We start from the raw sequence: 22,944 nt of genomic DNA, 5'->3' as shown, positions 1-22,944 counted from the left end.
TGTAAATCACAAACATCCGGTGTATTGCAATTTCGCGGCCGTTTTAAATTGATTTTCCGAAGTCTTCCACACAAGACAAACGAGTGACATTTGATGAGTTTTGTACGTATATATACCATCTTGTCCCTTTTATACATCCTAATATACTATATTTTGGTTTAATTTTAGTCTAATTACGTAGAAATCCGACTCTGTTGTTTGAGGAATGTCACGTATTTTCGTGACCTTGATTTTCTCGAAATCGTTTGTGCATGCAATTTCTGCTATATGCATTCTTCTGTTAGAAAGCGCTTCAATTTTACTTAATTATGGCCGTTGCAAAGTTGCAAATCTCAACAGATAAAGAAGTTAGCACACATTTTGTTAAAGATAAACACTGCCTGTCCTCATTCAACAAGGCGACCGCTTTTGCCTCCCTTGAATTTTGGCTAAGATTGCATACAAACACATAGCAAAATTGCATATCTTGTATATGTTAAATGTTCTTAACTGTTTAGAAATGTCAAATCAAATTCCCTGTTTTAAGGATAATGATTAAAATGTTTATGTCAACATAAATGTACGCCACATTAATTCCGAAAATGTTTTTACTTCAGTTTATTTATATTTTTTTAAGTTTAGAAAACATGCAATACCATGATTTTCATTATTCAACAATCAACAGCATTGAATGTTTTCAATATAATGTGATATGTATTCTGATCATTTTTAGTTTTGCCTTTATGATATTTTATAACACATAGAATTTGCATAATTCAGTATTTGTAAACTGATTGACTGCTATTTCGTTACATTTCAGATGCTGGGAAGCTGTAGAAACTGGGACTTAGAGATATTTTTGTTCAATCTGGTGGCGAGGCATTAGCCATATTACAGAATGGCAAGCGAAGGGGAATTGGCTTGCCGCCTTTACGACTGGGTCACCAACGAGATGCATTTCTATCCGCAAGGATCGCATGCCAGCATCCCAAAACCTGAACAACTCAAGCTGTGCGTTGCAGGGGCATATTACTTTTATCTGTGAAAATACCTTGTTCAGATATTTGAATTATTGTAGGGACCATAGTTTGCTTCATATTGCTTTAAAAAGTTTATTTATAAGTGATTTAGTGATTGGTATTTGAACTACATTTAAATGTCAATTATATTTTTCACTTTATGATATATATTTAAGTTTATGAGCTTTGTGAGCTGTTTTTAAAATTTCTGCTTAATTTATGTCACAAAAAATAAGAAAGATGTGTATTTGATATGAATATATTTTTGACATGTTTAAGAATGTTAACTTATTTATTTCTTACTTTTTACAAGAATTTGTTTTCATTGCTCATTATAACATCATCTTTTTCTTTTAAATGTTCACTCCAATTCAATTTTAAATGGCTAAAGGGAAACAACCCTCATAGTTACTTTACATACTCTAAAGTTGAGCACACCAACTATAAAAACAGTTTTTGCATTAGTTCCATTAATGATCACGTATAAACCATGTTATTAAGAACCTTCAAGTTTAAAATATAAGCAGAGTTTGAAATGATGTAATTGTTACATAGTATTCTTTTGAGTTCACCAATAGAACAACAAATGATAGCAGTTATAACTTCATTGGCATTGCATATGTTAATTAGATTTAACTTGAACAGCAAAAGACAAGACCCACAAATAATATGTTTCATTGCTTACATTATTCATAGAAAACTAAATTTCAAACAGTCAAAAACATGACAAGATGACAGTTAAAAAATATTGTGTCATTTAGCTCTATTTGTGTGTAATCTGACATTTTTTGGGGATTCTGTGCTGATTTTTTTACCTTGTTCGATTGACTTTGATATTCACTAAATTCAATTATACATACAAATAATCTTTTGCAGAGAGTTAATTATGATTTCATTCATTGATCCTTATTGAATTTGGAAATAGCCAGTGTATACTAAAAAAGAGGGAAATAGTGTTTAGGCTTGTATCTTAATACAGTTGATGGTACAAGTTTGGCCTACCCAAGTACCTTTTTAACCAGGTTTTCCGAAGGAAAAAACTGGTTATTAGATTGGCGAATGCGGGCGGGCTGGCTGGCTGGCTGGCGGGCGGGCGGAACAAGCTTGTCCGGGCCATAACTTTGTCGTTCATTGTGAGATTTTAAAATCATTTGGCACATTTGTTAACCATCATTAGACGGTGTGTCGCGCGAAAAAATTACGTCAATATCTCCAAGGTCAAGGTCACACTTTGAGTTCAAAGGTAAAAAATAGCCATAAATGAGCTTGTCTGGGCTATAACTATGTCATTCATTATGACATTTTAAAATCATTTGGCACATTTGTTCACCATCATGGGACGGTGTGTCGCACGAAAGAATCACGTCAATATCTCCAATGTCAAGGTCGCCACGGCTAAAAATAGATTTATTTTAAAACAAACTTACAAAGGGGGTTAATTTTGTTTGTTCATTTCAAAAGTTCAGTTTGAGTTGTCTCCCTTTATCAGATTTTTTTTCACAATGAAAACCTGGTTTTGTGACAATTTTGTCCCTTGTTTGTGATGTAATGGAGGCAAACAACAAGTAGAAGTTCTTGAATCCATGTTCTACTTCTAAATGCCTCAAAGTTTGTATACTTCATTTCAGATTGTGTCGAGGACCCTGTGCCCCAATCTGGCAGTGGGTTATTAAACATATACGCTCAACAGAGTAAGTTATGGTTTCAAACACTGCATTTTATCTTGATATATGAGCTACTTTTTTTGAAGATATAATTATATGAAGTTATTTTAATGGTTTGTTTCTGTCTTAAGTAGAGTTTTTCACAGATTTGCAATATAATTGTTGTTAAGTTGTGACTCAAAAGAATATATAAATAACTCGCGTCAGAAAAAAATATTGTTTTGTTCATGGAAAGTCATAAGTCAAAATAAATCAAGTTAATAAGTGTTTGTTATGATTTTTTTTCCAATTATTTAGTATTAAGCATATACAATTTTTTAGTTAACTTTTTGAATGTTGTGAATGAACTTATAAATGCCATGATGTAATGGAATTTCAATGATGCCATCATAATGACAATGCCCATTTATTTTTTAAATAAATGCTGATCCTTACTGTCACATATGATATCAAATTATTTTTCAGGACAGTAAAAACAGTTACAGGAAACTTGGCTCTGTATCCTTGCTTCAAAACAACTTTTAATCATCAAGAAGCAGTATCAGTGATGGATTACAAATGAAACACCAGCAGTTGTTAAGATAAAGACATATTTTGGGGGTTGTAGGCAAAACTATTGTATCTTAGATAGATTTTTTTTAAGCAGATAGTACAGTTTAATACTAAACTCTTAATTTATCCATATGATAATTGGTTATCTAATCAATATTAATTTGTAAAAGTTGCAATTATATGGTTTATAGATCAGCGCAAGGCTGAGGATGTTAACAAGTAGTTAATCTCTTCAATTAATGGAATTCAAATTTGCTATTAAGAAAAGAGCCGTTGAATATATTGGAAGGTAATCACAGTTGAAACATTTGCATGCCTTGATAATTTTATTATAGGTAATGAAATTTCTCAATTTTAAATTTGTAGAAGTTAGAGCAATCTGAAATAAGAATAATAGCTAGAACAAAAAAGTTGTATTTGTTCTACTAACAGATCTTGAAAAAATGTGTTGTTTTTTCGAAATCTAGGAATCTTGAAATCTGATATTCAGTCTTGTTAAACAGTGCTGTTGCCAATGCACAGGAAACAGCATTGTGTAGTCCTATTGCCATTCTTAACAGTATTCCAGTAAAAACAAGTCAAGCAGCCCCCAGTACCGAGTGAACTATGGGGTTGGTGGGGAACAGTTTGAGGAGACCAAATGTGCTCTCCTGGAGCGGAGAGCGGCTCTGTCAGGGGAGGTTACCACAACTCTGAGAGATGTCGGCCATTTTGAGCATGAAGTTGAACGGATAACAGCTGAGGTGACAGAGACAGGTATTGGTTGAATCCTTTGTGAAACCATATTAAGTAAAATATAAAAATGTACATAACATATTAACATTTAAAACATGGTTTTCTTTAATTATCATAAATTATTGACACTAATAATTTGTTTTTCTTTGAACTGGTTATTTGTGAAAGGTATTATGTAAACCCTTACACAAATTCAGTAGTTTTTATTCCTAAACAAGTGCAATAAACTTCACTTTCTACACAAAAGTAGAGATTTTATGATTGCATAACAAGTGTACAATTCACTTGGCAAAGTCCCCATAATAGCATCATTACAATTTAAGATCGTTGATTATTGACCTTTTTAAAAAGAACTTAAACAATTATAAATTGTGTGTGAAATGTCAATAGTTTAAATGAAAAGAAAAAAGTAAATTGCATATTATCTCTTTCCTTTAAAAATTTAAAGATCATGTGTACATACATTTTTTATAAGGACTACCGGTGTTCGTGGGCTGTAAAAAATGTACACATTTTCCCAGTCATCAAACTTTGCAGTTTGGCCAAGTAGGTCTGAATTCTTTTATTATTCTTGCAGTGTTCTCCATAAATATTTGAGTAGCCAGTTATGTTTTCAAAGTAGCCAGCGACTTAGTACTAAAATGGCAGTTTTTTGCACTGTTTTGAATTGATATTTTGGGGAAAAGTAGCCGGCGCCAAGATAGTTAGTAACAAGTGACATTGCCAGCTGCTGGTGCTTCTGGAGAACACAGTATTCTTGCATTGTTATATTGTTTCAGAGCAAGAAATGTAACATAAATCTGTGATTCTGGGAAAGTCAGATTTAAAATGTACTAATGTAGGCCTAACTTGCGTGCATATCGATCTTTGGTCATACTTTATTTCACAGTTAAATCATTCATAAGAAACTTATCTACTTATTCTTCATATTGCTCATCCTCCATTGAACAGAGAACAAGTATCAGCAACTGAAGATGAGTATCAACACCAGTCGGCGCAAGGCAGCCCTGTTGACGGCATACTGTGCCCGCAGTGCAGATGTGACTGCACAGTACGGGGAGTACGTGAACGTCATCAACACAAGGGTGCAGGATATCAAGCAGAGGGCGCAGTAAGCAGGCTTCATGGGAAGGGGGGCTTGTTATGCATTTTAAAGGGTATTCAGGGGTTACAATGGGTCACAAAAAATGTGGCCATTTTTTGCGACGTAAAAAACCTTTACATTTCCTTGTACATATAGTCAATGACATTTATGTAAGAACAGTTTATTGAATTATTGTTATTATGCTGTATTCCATTATGTCTTTGAATCTACTATTACTTTTACAAGTATATAAACAAATACATTTCAAGATTAACTTTCAAAGTCTAAATAAGCTTTATTTTTATATAAATAATAACATTTTTGCACGTGGATCATTTAATTTTCTGTTGTTGTTGAATGTTCTTTAAGTTACTAAATTGTCATGTTTTTGCCAATGATTTTCCATATTAATAAAATGTATATTAAAAATACTTTATATTGACACATTTGAAGAATCAATAAACATAATTGTCACCATGACTTTTATCATTATTGATAATAGGAGAAACATTTACAACATTATATCAAGTCATTAAATTATGTCAACATTATTGACAGTTTCATTGGGTCACTAAAATATATGACAATATCATAATAACACTTTACTTGCAGAGTGCTTACTCCTCCAAACAAGATCTTTATTTGTTGAAATAACAACTGTCAGTCCCATTTTCTTATTAAAATAAATCATGATAAAGTACAGACAGTGTTTTTAAGTTCAGAAATCAAATCCAAAACAAGTACGTTTTTCTATGCTGTAATTTCGCCTTGTTTTAGAAAAAAAGAAACCACACCCTTCCCCCCAAAATGCTCAAATAAAATTTTTTCATTTGTATAATGAATTAAAAATCACTATATTGCAAACAAAATCATTATTGAAGGGACCGTCAACCACAAACGACGAAAAAAGAAAAGTTGCAAAATACCGTATTTTTTACAATTATTAGTTTTTATTTTATGCTTTCCGGTGGTTTATAAGGAAATATCAGTGATTTAAAACTGATAATTTCACTGTTCAAACAATGAAAATTATCAGTGAAAATTATCGATAATTTTCACTGTTTACTGTGAAATGACGTCATTTCTTTAACGAAATGACGTCATTGTCCCAGCGAAATTCTTTAGTTAAACTCTTTAACAATGTATATAAACTGTTAAAAAAGGCATAAAATAAAAAGAAAATTTGTTGGATTCGGTGGAATATCGATTTTAATTCACTCGTGATCATAAAAAACTTATATTTTCACTCGTGGCTGTGCCACTCGTGAAAATATTATTTTCTATGATCAGTCGTGAATTAAAATCGATAATCCACTGAATCCAACAAATATTCTCTATATATTGCTTAAAATATCGCGACTGGTATATTACATTACTTGAAAAAAGTTCATAGTTTCAGTATATTCAGAAATACAATTTTGCGATGTGAAATTGAAAGTACATCGCAAAAATAGGTGACATAACGATCAACACACAATAAATAACCCAAGTAGATTGATAATTTTATATATAAAATATACACAATTCACTACCCATGCACAATTTGCCTTCCTGGGTTTACCATGTGATGATGATGATCAAGCTACTTGTGTTATTTATAGTAAACTGGTAGTTACCTGGTACCTGTACAGTACCCAGTAAAATTTTATTACAGAATATACTGAAAATATAAAAACTTAACAACTTTTTCAACTGCTTCCACCTACAACTTTAAAACTTCATATGTATATGCACCTTGATGAGTTCTACACGCCACACCCATTTTTGGGTAACTAGGTCAAAGGTCAAGGTCTCTCTGACCTCAAAAAAAAAAGAAAAAATTCTGACAAGCTTTCATGTATTCAAAACTGCACCCGCAGCCGAGCCTTGGCACCAGTTATGCGGTGCTCTTGTTTTACATATGGTGTTGCGTATGCGTTATATTGTGATTGTTTGATGATAAAGTACAATTCCTCCAGATAGCAATGAATATTTAAATGTTCAAATATTTAGATAATACAAATATTTCCTTTTAGAAATATATCACAATTTATTTGAAAACTTTGTTTTGAACCTGAAAAAGGACCCTGTAATTAATATTTTTAAAAGTCGTAATAAGAAATATGATAAATGATTTGTTGTGACCTATTTCAGGAAGACCCTGGAGACTGAAGAGTTCTATAGCAGGGAGGTAACTCAGGATGAGAAGGAAGAGGAGGAGCAGACATCAGCACTGGAGACTGCATCTGCTGTGAGTATGGCAGCAGTTATGGTTTTTTGTTGAAATTTGGGGCTGCTATTCGGCCTCGCTCCTAATATCTTAAAGCATATATTTTCCCCAAATGTCAGGGTTGTGAACGGATATTTTGACCACAGTTGTCCAGATTGTTGTTTGAATCAGGTTTTATCAGAAAATGATAATTTAGGGGCACACCATTAACAGAAGGGGCCAAGGGCACAAAGCTTATCATTGCATTCCAGTGTTCTTACTATAAGCAGGGGTGGCGAAATCAAATGTCCGAGTTGCCCGAGTCGTACATTTGCTTGTCTGTGCAACTGATTTTTTTCAATCAAGTTGTCCGTGGACAACAAGTTTTTAAAAAGTCGCGTCCAGGTATACAAAAATACATTGAATTAAAGCCGTAATTAAGGCGCTTTGACATTCGGATGTCCAATTAAAACGTGCATATGTCTTTGTAAGAGCAATCAGTGGAGCCGTGACGAGGATACGTAAAAGTTTGCAGACAAATCACGACACCGGAAAAGGAGCCGGAACCGCTTTTATACTAACTCTTATATAAATGCTTATATAAACGGTCATGATCTAGAAAACGTGATGGTCTCAGCCAGTAAACAAAACTCTCCATCAACCTGTCAAAATTGTATCTTAACCCCAGTCAACAGCAGTTTGTGGCCTGGTCAACACCCGTGTGACCGCCAAGAGCACCTCATCGTATCATCCCATCGTATGACAGTACATGTACCCTACTTGTATGATGATTCGAATTGAGTTCAGTCAGTTTACTAGGACAGAAAAAGTGTTACATAATTGTTTGTATTATACTGCAATAATGAATGTACCATTGAAATAAAATTAAAAACAAAACAAGCAACTCATACTCATTTTGATATATTCCACATTATTTAACATTAATCAATAAATGCGTTTGTAATTTATATAAACATTAATGGACAAGTGTAGTTCAGCAACGGACAAGTTAAATTTCCTAAATGGTTGTCCGTGGACAAGTATAGGTTTTTGAGATTTCGCCACCCCTGCTATAAGTACATTGTGTTCTTTTGCAATTTTTCCTTCAAAGCTTCATCATAATAAACCTGTGTTAAATGGACGGTTTTCCTTAGATTTTCTACAAAAAGTTGTTTACATATATTATTTTCAAAATTTCTGCTTCAAAAGCAATGGTATTTTACAATAATAAAAAAGAAATTCAATATAAACAGAGTTTTTACTTGATGGTTTTCACCTCTATTGTCAACACTTTGTAAACTCTTTCACCATTTGAAAAATAATGAGTCACATTGCCAGCAGTTAAATATTTAATATTTTACTTTTAACCATGATTGACACTGATATAACATTGGAAATCTACATGTTGACTGTGTAAACAAATATTTCATCACACAAACAGCATTTTGAGATAATGGTTTAAAAGTGGTTTCAGAATAAACACTGATTTCTTTATAGTCTTGCGCTCATGGTTCACAGTATTTAAATAATGGACATGAAATGAAATATAATATAAACATATATTCAAAAGAATGGTGTTTAAGAGACTGATATCTTTATTTTTAGCGCGACTATTAATTTGAAATATATACAGTGGAGCTATCCTACTCACCCCGGCGTACGCATGGGCGTGCAAATGTTAAAGTTTGCGTACCACCCCAAATATTTCCAAATATTTTCTGACAAACACATCTCTTGTTCACTTAGAATATGCATATTATTGATAAATCTATGTTAAATTTTGCGTACCACCTAAAATATTTCCTATGTCTTTTGACATATTGCTTTCATATTTTCATACGTCTTTACCAACATGACCCCAACCTATAAACAAGAACAGACAACTGTATCAAGCATTTTGTTAGAATTATGGCCCTTTTGTTTTACTTAGAATATGCATATTATTGATAAATCTATGTTAAAGTTTGCGTACCACCTCAAATATTTCCTATGTCCTTTGACATATTGCTTTCATATTTTGCATACTTCTTGACCAACATGACCCCAACCTATTAACAAGAGCAGACAACTGTATCAAGCATTTTGTAAGAATTATGGCCCTTTTTCGATCGGGGGTATATTGTTTTTGGCCTGTCTTTCTTTCTTTCTTTCTGTCTGTCATTCTGTCCCAAAACTTTAACCTTACAGTAAAGTTTTGCAATAACTTTTGAAATATTGAACATAGCAACTTGATATTTGGCATGCATGTGTATCTCATGGAGCTGCACATTTTGAGTGGTGAAAGGTCAAGGTCATCCTTCAAGGTCAAAGGTCAACAAAAAAAGCAGCGCATTAGGGGGCATTCTGTTTCTGACAAACACATCTCTTGTTCACTTAGAATATGCATATTATTGATAAATCTATGTTAAAGTTTGCGTACCACCTAAAATATTTCCTATGTCTTTTGACATATTGCTTTCATATTTTGCATACTTCTTTACCAACATGACCCCAATCTATAAACAAGAGCAGACAACACTGTATCAAGCATTTTGACAGAATTATGGCCTCTTTTATACTTAGATAATTGAACATTTTGTTAAGTTTTGTGTTTTGGTCCATTTTACTCCTAAAGTATCATAGCTATTGCGTTTTAGACTTGGCATACATGCCATACGTCCCGGATTGTCCGGGACAGTCCCGGAAATGAAGAACTTGTCCCGCTGTCCTGGAAATCTGTCAAATGTCCCGGAATTTACAAGATCCATTTATACATGTACCTTATCTTAGGCTTAACTGCACCTCGAATCTGTGTATATCTGCAGCGTCTCCATGACAATGCCTACCCGAATAGGCAGAGTACGCTACGTGTCAAAATCTCTCAATTAACAGGGGTCCTGTAATCATATCGATTGTCTCACGTTCGCGGTCAAACCGAAAAGGCGGCATTTTTTAATATGGTTGTTAATTGACTTTAATCTACTACGTCATTATTTCCTGCTGCGTAAGGGCAAAGGATAGTTGTTCACACATCTGAAGTCCAACATCGCTGAGTAAAAAAAATAAAAGCAGATTATGTTCTCACGTTTAACCGACAAAGAAGTTGAGTAAAAAAGTAAGCATATAAAAACGTCATCCTCACTAGGTTTATTATTGTCTTGTTCAAAACCCCCAGTAAACATAACATTAAAAATAATAAGTGAATTTGAATTGCGTTCGCCATGTCAAAACGCCCAGCAGATTCGTCCACTTGTCCCAGCAGCATTTGTTGTATTTTTTATTATATAAATGTTATAAATGAATAAAGGCGTATCAAAAACACGCGTTACACACCGGTCTTAATAACAATAACGCAGTGACGTCACCATCTATGTTTAAAACGCTTACACTGAAAGCACGTGGCTTGTATCTAGTAATGGAAGTAGTAATGTTTAATTTGACGTTAATAGGTCAAGTGTATTTCGGATAGGCTTTTGAACTTTTGCAATTAACGATGCAAAACACAAAAAAACGTACCAAAAATGCATATGTCTATAAATATCGCTACATTTTATACATGTCCCGGAAAATCGGCAAAAGTCCCGGACAATTTAACTCAATGTCCCGGAATTGGTCTGAAAAATTATGGCATGTATGGACTTGGGAAACTCGCTAACTATTGTAAGGTGACTGTACAGGGCAAGTTGCATAACTCTGGTTGGCTTTTTAACGGAATTATTGCCCTTTTTGTCTTTGTAACTTTGAATATTTTGTTAAATTTTGTGTTTAGATCCACTTTACTTCTAAAGTATCAAGGCTATTGCTTTCAAACTTCAAATACTTTCTTGCTATCATCATGTTACTGTACCTGGCAAGTTGAATTTGACCTTGACCTTTGAATGACCTTAGCTCTCAAGGTCAAATTAATAAATTTTGCTTAAATTGCCATAACTACTTTATTTATGATCACATTTGATTCATACTTTGACAAAACAACACTTACCTGACAACCGCAATTTTTTTTTTATAAATAAATTATTTTTTTCTTTTTTTTGAAAGATCATCTATTAAATGACCACACACACACATTTTATCCCCCTTTCCATGATGGCTTACGTTATACTGTCAAGCACTCGAATAGTCGAGCGCGCTGTCCTCTGACAGCTCGTGTTATATTTTCTTGCAAATATGTCAATATTTAATACCGATAATAAACTTACTAACTTATGGCTTATGTCATTTCTCATGTGTATATCTTAATCCTTGGAGCTTTTTGATGGTCTGGCTAAATCCCTTATTAATGTCTCTCAGTCTGTGCTTGTCTTGTCCAACAAAATTTTCCTTTAATGTCCAATGTTCAACATGCAAACTTGCATACAATTCATTATACATCAAATTGTGTTTATATTTGGTTTTTTCTTGCATGATCATTCACTCCATTTTAACAATTCTGCAATAAAGTCTATGGAAATTGTAAGTGTTGATTGCAATTGGTTTCAGAAACATGTTCGAGAGAGCTGTGAGCTGATTGGTCAGTTTCTACAAGACATGCTCAGTGGAACCTTCGCCAACGACAAGTCTCTCATGTGAGAATTGTGCGGTTTTCAGTTATGTGTGTAGTAAATTAATCTAATAGGTAGTGCCAGGGCTCTCCAAGGAAAGTATGAAGATTAAGCTACCATTTTGCGCCATTTTATCTGTTGCAAAAATGTTTCACATAAAGTATTCAAAAATCTGTTGCCTTGTTTTACGCTAAGCAGCGCTTCTGCTAGCCTGCAAAAGTCCTGACTTCCAAGTTTTAAATTTTGGACGTCCCAGACACAAATGAAAGTCCCACTTTTATTTCAGTATATTACTGCGCACATTGGCCATATCAGTTGCCTGTTTAATCAACTAGTATTTCTTTTTACTATACCTCTCAAATAATAAATCCTATCTTGAAAATAGTTTTCCTATTAAAAACTCTATCGTTTACTCAATAAACCAGTATAATTATGATTTCCATTGTCCATACCAAAATATGGCCAATATAGATGATAACTGTGTGTAAGAATTTCACAAATGTCAGCCATTTTCATTTATGCTGGTGGATATACATGTAAGTAACTTGTGGAATGAGGAAATTTCCATTGAAAATGTGTGAATATCGTGACACAATGTGCGCGCATCGAGCACTCCGTTCATATTTTGTAATTTAGTGTAACAAGTACCCACATTCAGAAAAACGTGTGAAAGTGAATGTGTATTCCTTTGAATTAAACAAATATGTCTTTTGGTAAACATTGTACATGGGGTGTATTGGATGTCCAAGGGACTTCCACCATTTGTAACTAGACATATGGCTGTCTTCTTTGGGCGTTATTTACGCCTGGATGTCCATTATTGGAAGCGCTGCACTTAGTAGCTATTTTGTAGCCAGTGAAATAGTAAAACACTTTTACCCTTACGAACCATGAAGGATACATGTTGCAATTAAAGACTGTTTTCAAATATTCAGCACACACAGTGTTGTATTAAAATGTAAACAAAGTTGTGGTGCTGGTTAAGTAGTGCTGCTACTAAAAACTTGTTTCATTTAGTAAGAATTTCAATAAGATTACAAGGTGTTATTAATATCTGGTAGAAATAAACACAAGGAGCCTCTATGGCAGAAGGTGGAGCATATGTGTGGCACGTTCTCTGCTGACCAGGTGATGACCGGCCTGCTGACCTACACCTCGGACACTACATCCAGGCTGCGGACGCTGACCGCTAGGGTGGACATCAGGAGGGATGCACAGGCTTTACGGTATGAAACATTCTGGGGTGTGATTTTTCCGCGGATCGGGTTGTCCCGGGGGTCACTTCTGAGATTCGCGTAAATTTGTTTTAAAAAATGTGGGGGAGAGGGGCTACCACCGATTCTGTCGACGTATTTCATAAGCAGCCCGAAATATCCGCGGCCTGCGAAATCTCTCAGCATTTTACACTGGTAGATTCTGCCTAAGCATTTTTAAAACGAGCAATATAATTGGCTGTCGTTTCCCAATCTTCCAATTAAAATCGTTTTATTAAAATGCGTTTGGTATTTCTAAGCTGATTCGTTTGCAAATGGCGCCGTTGTGAAGCGAAAATTAAGATTATTGAAATGACAAATAGCAATCGAATAAACGACTGACATCCATAGTTTGATAGGAATAATGAAATGTGTTTGTCGACGAAAAAGACTAGGTTTTAGATACAAGCAACACATATTTTGTTAAGAAATGTGCTAAGTGAATTTGTGTCACGGAAACCAGTGTTTGCAAATTGGAGTTCAGTCTACTTGCAAAGTAAAACAATTTAGAAGAGTATCGTTCGAACATGGAAATAGACAAACATGATTTGATTTATATGTTAGTGGATCTGTGTATAATCAGATTCATATGCATATTCTGCTTTATTGTCCCCTACCGGTTTCACCACAGGGCTCGACATTAACTTTTGAAGCCACTTATCCAGTCGGACAAGTAGACCATAATTTCACTTGTCCTGACCAAAAAGCAACTTGTCCTGACCATTATATCTTTAATCTGCTCAGTTCTTTGCAAAATAATGAAATAATACAAAATGCTCAAATCATAAAGACTTGAATCTTCAAATTACATGCAAACATAATTGTAGGCAATTTCAATACAAAAAGAACTGACTAGAATAACAGGAAAACTCAAGATTATTTATTTTTAAACATTATACAAAGCCATTATACCTGACAAAAACTTGTGTGTTGCCAATATCAAACAGAAAATGTTAAAAGTGATGTATATGTACAGTACTTAACTGATATTTAAAAAAAAATAAATCATTCTATACATAAGGAGGACATCACTACGTTAATTGTCTGTAAGATCTGTGTGTACCGGTGTCGTAAAATGCATATTCTTTTACAAGGGAGAATATTCTTGTTATCTTGGCAAAGAAAAAAATGTTATGGGTTGCTTCCCTTGTGAACAGTTCAGTGTAGTACATGTATCACATGGAACTATCGGAATATCTCGGGCTTTGACGATTAAACGTATACAAAATTACTCGGAAAAGTTGAGTGATATCTCCACAGAAATAATGGCTTTAAAGGCATTTTTTCTAAGTTATACAATTATAATGACCACTTGTCCAGTTGGACTAGCAAATTTCTTTATTTACTTGTCCGGAGTAACAATTTGGTTGTCCCTGACAGTCGGACTACCTTTAATGTCGAGCCCTGCACCAGAGGGGACTTATGGTTTGCGCTCTGTGTGTCAGTCAGTCTGTCTGTCCGTCACACTTTTCTGGATCCTGCGATAACTTTAAAAAAAAATAATTTTTTTTCATGAAACTTGCAACATGGATAGATGGCAATATGGACATTATGCACATCATTTCAGTTTGTTCCTACGTCACAAATTGTGGTTGCTATGGCAACAAAAAAAAATTAAAAAAATCTGAAAATGGTGGAATTTCTGACAATGGTGGAGCCGGTAGGGGACCATATTGCTTGACAATAGCCTTGTTATGTTTGTCATGCTGTTCAGTTAACTGAAATAGCATTGAACTGAGTGAAGATGTGAAATGCAAGATATTGAAAGGTAAACAAATTAAATATATTAATTTAACTCAGTTTAATACATCATTTACACAAGAAGAACACTCGAAGTGTGTTTGTTTATATTTAATCCATTAACTGTAATTCAATACATTGAAAAACTGCTGCTATTGATCACAATAAATACTGTTTACTTTGCATCCTCAGTATGTTAAATGTGAAGTTTAACAGGTTTTTATAAAGAAATATTGTTATGAAGTTCAAGAAGTTGTTTATTTTAATGTCTGTTTTAAGGTTTGTCATTGCATTATGCGCGCCATTCACGTAGTCAAAATCAGTCGAAGAATAGTCCTCCCCTCTGACTTTGCCTCAATCACACCCCTGACATTTAGATCTTGTTGCGAAAAAAACCTTTGTGAAAAGTTGAAAAACACACACTATATTATGTCCAAACACAGATTCAAAATTTTGGATATTGGCCACAGACAGGTTTATATTTATGTAAGTCCTTTTTTACATTAAAAAAAAGTTTACAACTTTATCCCATGTGATTTTATACAAACACCATTTTGATTTCACAGCAATTGCAGAATCCTGCTTTGATTTTCTCAGTTTTAACAGGAGACAACAATATGCATAGCATAATTTTAATACACTTTTTTTTAAGCTCATCTGAGCACAACGTGCTCATGGTGAGCTTTTGTGATCGCCTTTTGTCCGTCGTGCGCCATGCGTTATGCGGCGTCAACATTTGCCTTGCTAACACTCTAGAGGCCACATTTATTCTCCAATCTTCATGAAATTCGGTCAGAAGATTGGTCTCAATAATATCTTGGATGAGTTTGAAAATGGTTATGTTTGCTTGAAAAAAATTGGCTGCCAAGGGGCGTGGCATTTTTCCTTATATGGCTATAGTAAAATCTTGATAACACTCTAGAGGCAACATTTATTGTCCGATCTTCATGAAACTTGGTCAGAAGATCCATCCCAATAATATCTTGGACGATTTCGAAAATGGTTTTGTTTGCTTGAAAAACATGGCCACCAAGGGGCGGGGCATTTTTCCTTATATGGCTATATATGGCTTTAGTAAAACCTTGTGAACACTCTAGAGGCCACATTTATTGTCCAATCTTCATGAAATTTGGTCAGAAGATTTGTCTCAATGATATCTTAGATGAGTTCGAAATTGGTAACGATTGCTTGAAAAACATGGCTGCCAAGGGGCGGGGCATTTTTCCTTATATGGCTTTAGTGAAATTTTGTTAACACTCTAGAGGCCACATTTATTGTCCGATCTTCATGAAACTTGTTCAAAAGATTCATCCCAATAATATCTTGAATGAGTTCAAAAATGATGCCGGTTGGTTGAAAAACATGGCCGCCAGGGGGCGGGGCATTTTTCCATATATGGCTATAGTAACACCTTGTTAACACTCTAGAGGCCACATTTATTTTCCGATCTTCATGAAACTTGGTCAGAAGATTAGTCCCAATGATATCTTGGATGAGTTTAAAAATGGTTTTGGTTTTCTTTAAAAACATGGCCACCAGGGGGCAGGGCATTTTTCCTTATATAGCTATTTATGGCTTTAGTAAAACCTTGTTAACACTCTAGAGGCCACATTTATTGTCCAATCTTCATGAAGTTTGGTCAGAAAATTGGTCTCAATTATATCTTGGATGAGTTTGAAAATGGTTACGTTTGCTTGAAAAACATGGCTGCCAAGGGGCGGGGCATTTTCCTTATATGGCTATATTGAAATCTTGTTAACACTCTAGAGGCCACATTTATTGTCCGATATTCATGAAACTTGGTTTGAAGATTCATCCCAATAATATAATGGACAAGTTCAAAAATGATGCAGGTTGGTTGAAAAATATGGCCGCCTGGGGCGGGGCATTTTTCCTAATATGGCTATAGTAAAACCTTGTTAACACTAGAGGCCACATTTATTTTCCGATCTTCATGAAACTTGGTCACAAGATTTGTACCAATGATATCTTGGATGAGTGCGTAAATGGTTCCGGTTGGTGGAAAAACACAGCCGCCAAGGGGGCGTGGCATTTTTTCTTATATAGCTACAGTAAAACCTTGTTAAAACTCTAGAAGCGATATTTATTGTCCAATCATCATGAAACTTTGTCAGAAGATTTGTCCCAATGATATCTTGGACAAGTGCAAAAATGGTTCCAGTTGCTTGAAAAACATGGTCACCAGGGGGCAGGGCATTTTTCCTTATATGGCTTCATGAATCTTCATGAAACTTTGTCAGAATATTTGTTTAAATGATATCTTCGATATGTATGAAAATGGTTCTGGTCTGTTCAAAAACATGGCTGCCAGGGTGTTCACTAGTCATGAAAGTTGGTAAGAAAATTTTGTTCTAATGACATCTTGGGCTGCACAGAACAGGTCAGTATCTTTGAATCTCAGGTGAGCGACTTTGGGCCTTTCAGGCCCTCTTGTTGAAAGAAGCCAACTGGAAAGGGTCTAGTCTAAATAACAATCCACTTGCACACTTAAAGGTCCAGATGAGATGACTATCTATGTAAAATATGCTTGAAAAATATCTACATTCATAGGAGTAAAAAGTCTCTTGAATTATGCCTACGTCATGTATATATGTACACATCAACTGAAATCCTTTGGATAACTTGACATATGATCTTCAATCCAGGCTTTGAAACCAGTGGCAGTAAGAGTGTAACACAAGGGTCACTGAAAAATGCATCTGTCTGTATATGTACCTATCATTCTAGAGACTCGAGGGAAACTGAAGATTTGATGCAGCGATGAAAAATACAACAGCAGTTATTGAAATTGGAAGGGTTGTGTTATATTGAACATAATGATGAAATGTTCCAACAATTGGATAAACACGTTTAAGTTTCATGGGAGTAGTTAAACTTTGTAATGTTCATTTTTGCGTACTTTAAAAAAAGTGGAGGTTTTTTAAAAAGTGGCAACTCAATACTGCAGTACAATATTATTCATCTAAATAAATCTTGGTATTTGTTTTTAGCTCGACTATATATATGAAATATACATATAGTGGAGCTATCCTATTTACCCCGGCGTCGGCGTGCGCGTGCAAATATTAAAGTTTGCGTACCACCCCAATTATTTCCTATGTCCCTTGACATCTTGCTTTAATATTTTTCATACTTCTTGACCAACATGACCCAATCTATAAACAAGAGCAAACAACTGTTTCAAGCATTTTGTAAGAATTATGGCCCTTTTTCCATTAAGAATATGCATATTATTGATAGATCTATGTTAAAGTTTGCGTACCACCTCAAATATTTTCAATGTCCCTTGACATATTGCTTTCATATTTTGCAGACTTCTTAACCAACATGACCCCAGCGTTTTTTTTCCCCAAAGGGGAAAGGTACCTGTACCCCTACAATTGGGAATTTTTCGAGTCGTGAAATCTTCAAATTGGGAAAAAAACGAGTCGCGAAATCAATGAATTGGGAAAAATTCGAGTCGCAAAATTGATGAATTGGGAACCTTTAAAATGCATGTAATCTATCATTAGGGGCTATATTCTGCATCACAAAGCATTTTAAACTCTAGGTTTTGACAGAAAAACTACAGTACGGTTATGATATTTTGACTATCGTATCATGTCATGTGAAAATTGTGTTATTGCCACTTCAGTTAGAATGTGTCCGTCAATTGGAAAAATATCTTCCAGTGATAGGCATAAGCACTGAGGTTGCATAAAAAATAATATTAATAATTTTGTTTTAGCCCTTAAGTCTTACAAGCCCTGCAATGTTTCATGTGAGTTAAATTAAAAACTTAAAAACTAAACAAAAACAACAACAATGGATCTTGTACTGGTTTGACATCTTTTAACAATAGACAGTGAGAATAGTCACACGTAACCAAATGAGTTTTTAGAGTGGAATGCTTTAACAATAATTTTCAAAGGTAAGTCTTATATTTTGTTTTGATTTTTTTTTCAAATCATCAAATAAGATATTAAGATCATGTGCCATTAAATGCTTATGTATATGTTGTAAATAACTATAGGATTTTACACCCATGTCTCATTATTTTTAATTTTATGTTAAACTTTTATTTGTTTATATTCGTATCCGAATAGTTACTGTCCGGATTTGACACTTAAAAAACTATACATAGAAGTAATATGCGCATTTAACTCAATACGGTTACGTTTTTTTTTAATGTCAACGAAAAATTAGTGTTGAGAAAGTTTATTGATGTAAGGAAGACTGGTCTTAGCGATGGAATTCTTTCACGGGAAATATCGATCACTCGTCGCGGTAATGTAATCCATTCACATTTTACACAGCGGTTAGAGTTGCGCCCCATTTGAAAAGTTTTGTTTACTTTCTACGCAACAATGTCCTGCGAAAATAAATGGCCGAAAATGAAAGGCTCGACAATATCAAAAGATATTTCCAGCGAAAATAAAAGGCACTGGCTATTGGGAACGGCACCTAAAATCGTTCGGAACGGTAGATATCGAGATTGGGAAAGGTCCGGTGCTAAAATTGGGAAGCCTCCGGTAGGCTTTGGGAAAGGTACCGTTCCCCGGTACTAGTTAAAGAAGGGAAAAAAACGCTGGACCCAATCTATAAACAAGAGCAGACAACTGTATCAAGCATTTTGTAAGAATTATGGCCCTTTTTTGTCTTAGTAACTGAATATTTTGTTAAATTTTGTGTTTAGATCCACTTGACTTCTAAAGACTCAAAGCTATTGCTTTCAAACTTCAAATATTTTCTTACTATCATGAGGGTACTGTACCTGGCAAGTTCAATTTGACCTTGACCTTTGAATGACCTTGACTCTCAAGGTCAAAATAATAAATTTTAGTTAAATTGCAATAACTTCTTTATTTATGATGAGATTTTATTAATACTTTGACAAAACAACACTTACCTCAATACCACAATGGATTCCCCCCCAAACAATACCCCACGCCCGAAACCAGAATCCCTGCCCCCCTCCCCCCCCAAAAAAAAATTTTTTTTTTTCCTTTTTTTATTTTTGAAAGATCGTCTAATAAATTACCCCACCCCACATTATACCCCCCTCTCAACCTCCCCCCCTACCCAACTCAAAAATTATTTTTTTGAAACGTGGTTAAAAAAAACAACAAATGTTTATTTCTTTTATATTTGAAGGATCGTCCAAACTTCCCACCCAAGCTATTGCTATCAAACTTGAAATAAAATCTTATAAGTTTGTTTTATGTCTTTACAAATGTTCAATACATTGTGGAAAATATACCTGAACTATTACCTTGACCTTATTGAATAATTTGAACAATTTCCCCATGATGTCTTACGTTATACAGTCAAGCACTTTGACAGCTCTTGTTTATGCATACATTCAAATTTGTATGGGTGAAATACCTTCAGAGTAGAGATATATGTATTTGTTTTCTGCTATTAGACCTTTCAATGTGAATACTAATATTTCCAAACCATGGGTCATTTCACTTCAGATTTTCACAATCTACAGATGTACCCATGTAATCCCTTTTGTATATTTTCCCCAGGTTCCGTTATGATGGAGGTGAAATGAAGGACCTTGCAAACCAGCCGTCTCTATACAGAAGTGTCCACCAACTACTGCAGGTGAGGAGTTTCAGGCATTTTCCTGGGTTTCTGTAAAAAGCTACACAATTAAAATGAATGGTTTGTGATACAAACCCTGATGTGCGAATTTTCTTGCCAGTTTTTATGTTTAAATATTAGGATATAGATTTTGCAATCATTTGCTGCACACTATATGAAACATAGTTTTAAACAAATATTTCTTCAGCTCGTCAGATAAACCCTTAACCCAAACCTAATATTCTCCCATTTTGGCTATTTCTCCCCCAATTTGTGATACAAATGAGGCACGTGTCAGTTATTGACATATGTATGTGCATCTAGTTCTTGTTAATTTCCTAAAGCAGGAAAAATGTGAGTAGGTAAACAGACTGCCATGATATGACTTAACAATTGTTAAAAACGTTCCATCATTACTTAGGTTGCAGGATCAATGAGTAGTGTTTTTACCAGGAGGCAGGAGGGCATTGGGGCATGGCACAGTACATTCAAAAAAGGCATTAAACCTGCAGTTTAGGCAAAAAAGGGCAAAACATTTTGTGAAAACCTGGTTTTTGGGGGGAACATTTGAGCGCATCAGTGGCAGTTTTGGGTAAAATATCAACAAATATAAACAAACAAAGTGTCGTTAATTGTACAGCATGACAAACATAATAAAGCAATATATCCATATGAATCTGATTATACACAGATCCGATAACATAAATGAAACCATGTTTGTCTTAGCCCATTTTCTAATGATAATTTTGTGAAATCTTTTAACTTTGCGAGTAAACTGAACACCAATTAAATTTTTGCAAACACTAATTTCCTGGACATACATCCACTGTGTAGATAACTTAGAAATATATGTCGTTAGTATTTAAAATGTATAGTCAATCGTTAATAAACACAATCATTTCATAAATAACTACTATGTCCATCGTTAATTTGATTGTTATTTGTCATTTTTGCCTTGAATCACAATTTCTGTTTTATATTTTTTGCCTTCTTGTTAAAATGATGTAAGCGACAAGTGCGCAGAGCAATCTAAAATTGTGTATGTCCGACAACATTCTTGTTTTGCATTTGTTTAATCAGTATGCAGTACAAAAATTGTTTCAATAATTTCTAATAATTATGGTCTGAAAGACCATAACGATAAAGATACAGCGTGTTAAATTACGTGCAGAAATAAATGTTTTGATCATACTGTTTGATGCATAAAATGCACAATTTCCACCAGGTTTCCATCATATGTCTCCTAAATTACAGTCCACGATTTTATCATGGAGCAGTACACATTAGGGAAGGATTAGCGTGCTTTGTATAACAAAGCCACTGAAATTATCTATAGATATTTATACGGGGTTATTCACGCATGACTAATTCAAAACAGTGCACATCTTTGCTGCCTTGGGGCTGTACTCTGATACTATTCGGCTTAGAAGTTTGGTCAAGAGGCAATTAAGATGTTATCAATAAGGGCGCGTGGCAGCTTTTGCCTTTGAAAAGGGCAACATGGCGCTTCAGAACGGCGGCATGGCGCAGTGCCACGCAGAAAGTGCCTGGGAAAAACACTTATGAGGTTCACAGGGGTTTACACACAAACTGGACAAAATGTAAACTCATTGGAAAGAACTAAATTTTTTTTTAAATCTAAAGTTATTTTGAATGCAGTTTGTGCAGATATTTTAAGATGTAAGAATAAATCCTTGAATACGTCTGAAATTGGTGCCAAAATGTTGACAGGCTGAGAAAACTATGTAAACATAACTGTGTATATGAATGCTGTTCATAACGAATTTTTGGCCAAGAACACAGGCTTATTTAATAAAGTAATTCTGATGTATTTCACTTTGCCAAAATCAGCATAATAACTGTCTGTTATGCACTGGTTGAAATTCTTAATAATTAAAAAAAAAGTTATTTGAAAGAAAAACACCTCTTCCTGGTGTGTGTACATCCGTTAACAAACCGCACAAAGTCAAGCGATCCTGCACCCGGGTACTGGTAAACCATCTTAGCCAGGAAAAGTGTGGGTTGGTCAACTTACCTTCATGATGAGACTGAAATACTGTTGAATACGGCAAAATATCCAATTATAAAAATAAACAACCCTGTCTCGTTCTAGGAGAGAAACAAGGAACACTTCTTAAGTTTCATCCAGTGTCAGAAGTCTCAAAATGATGCACGCAATCTTGAGCAGTCTGTTGCTATGGTGAAATCTCGCATAGACAAGAAACTGGAGAAGGTGTTTGCGCAGAAAGCTGCCGACTTGAAACTAGCAAGGTATGGTGTGTCATTGGATCGAGTTGAGTAATCTTGGATGAGTTCGAAAATGGTTACATTTGCTTGAAAAACATGGCTGCCAAAGGGCGGGGCATTTTTCCTTATATGGCTATATATGGATAAAGTAAAACCTTGTTAACACTTGAGAGGCCACATTTATTGTCCAATCTTATTGAAACTTGGTCAGAAGATTCATCCCAATAATATGTTGGACGAGTTAAAAAATGATGCCATTTGATTAATAAACATGGCCGCCTGGGGGCAGGGCATTTTTCCTTATATGGCTATAGTAAAACCTTGTTAACACTCTAGAGGCCACATTCATTGTCCAATCTTCATGAAATTTTGTC

General features: G+C 34.6%; 1 protein-coding gene across 1 annotated transcript in view; it reads left to right on the top strand.

The window, feature by feature from the left end:
- The window catches only part of LOC127872057 (probable ubiquitin carboxyl-terminal hydrolase FAF-X), a 143,393-nt gene continuing 120,449 nt past the window's right edge, over window positions 1-22,944 (top strand). Inside the window, exons 1-11 of the mRNA XM_052415392.1 lie at window positions 1-106; window positions 800-990; window positions 2,627-2,689; window positions 3,128-3,160; window positions 3,783-3,970; window positions 4,901-5,060; window positions 7,167-7,263; window positions 11,680-11,765; window positions 12,803-12,967; window positions 20,266-20,344; window positions 22,437-22,594. Of these exons, the coding sequence (XP_052271352.1) occupies window positions 878-990; window positions 2,627-2,689; window positions 3,128-3,160; window positions 3,783-3,970; window positions 4,901-5,060; window positions 7,167-7,263; window positions 11,680-11,765; window positions 12,803-12,967; window positions 20,266-20,344; window positions 22,437-22,594 (1,142 nt within the window). The 5' untranslated portion in view covers window positions 1-106; window positions 800-877. The remainder of the gene's footprint in view (window positions 107-799; window positions 991-2,626; window positions 2,690-3,127; window positions 3,161-3,782; window positions 3,971-4,900; window positions 5,061-7,166; window positions 7,264-11,679; window positions 11,766-12,802; window positions 12,968-20,265; window positions 20,345-22,436; window positions 22,595-22,944) is intronic.

Source organism: Dreissena polymorpha, chromosome 3 (assembly GCF_020536995.1).
Source record: "Dreissena polymorpha isolate Duluth1 chromosome 3, UMN_Dpol_1.0, whole genome shotgun sequence".
Taxonomy (NCBI): domain Eukaryota; kingdom Metazoa; phylum Mollusca; class Bivalvia; order Myida; family Dreissenidae; genus Dreissena; species Dreissena polymorpha.
This window is presented reverse-complemented; position numbering and strand designations above follow the sequence as displayed.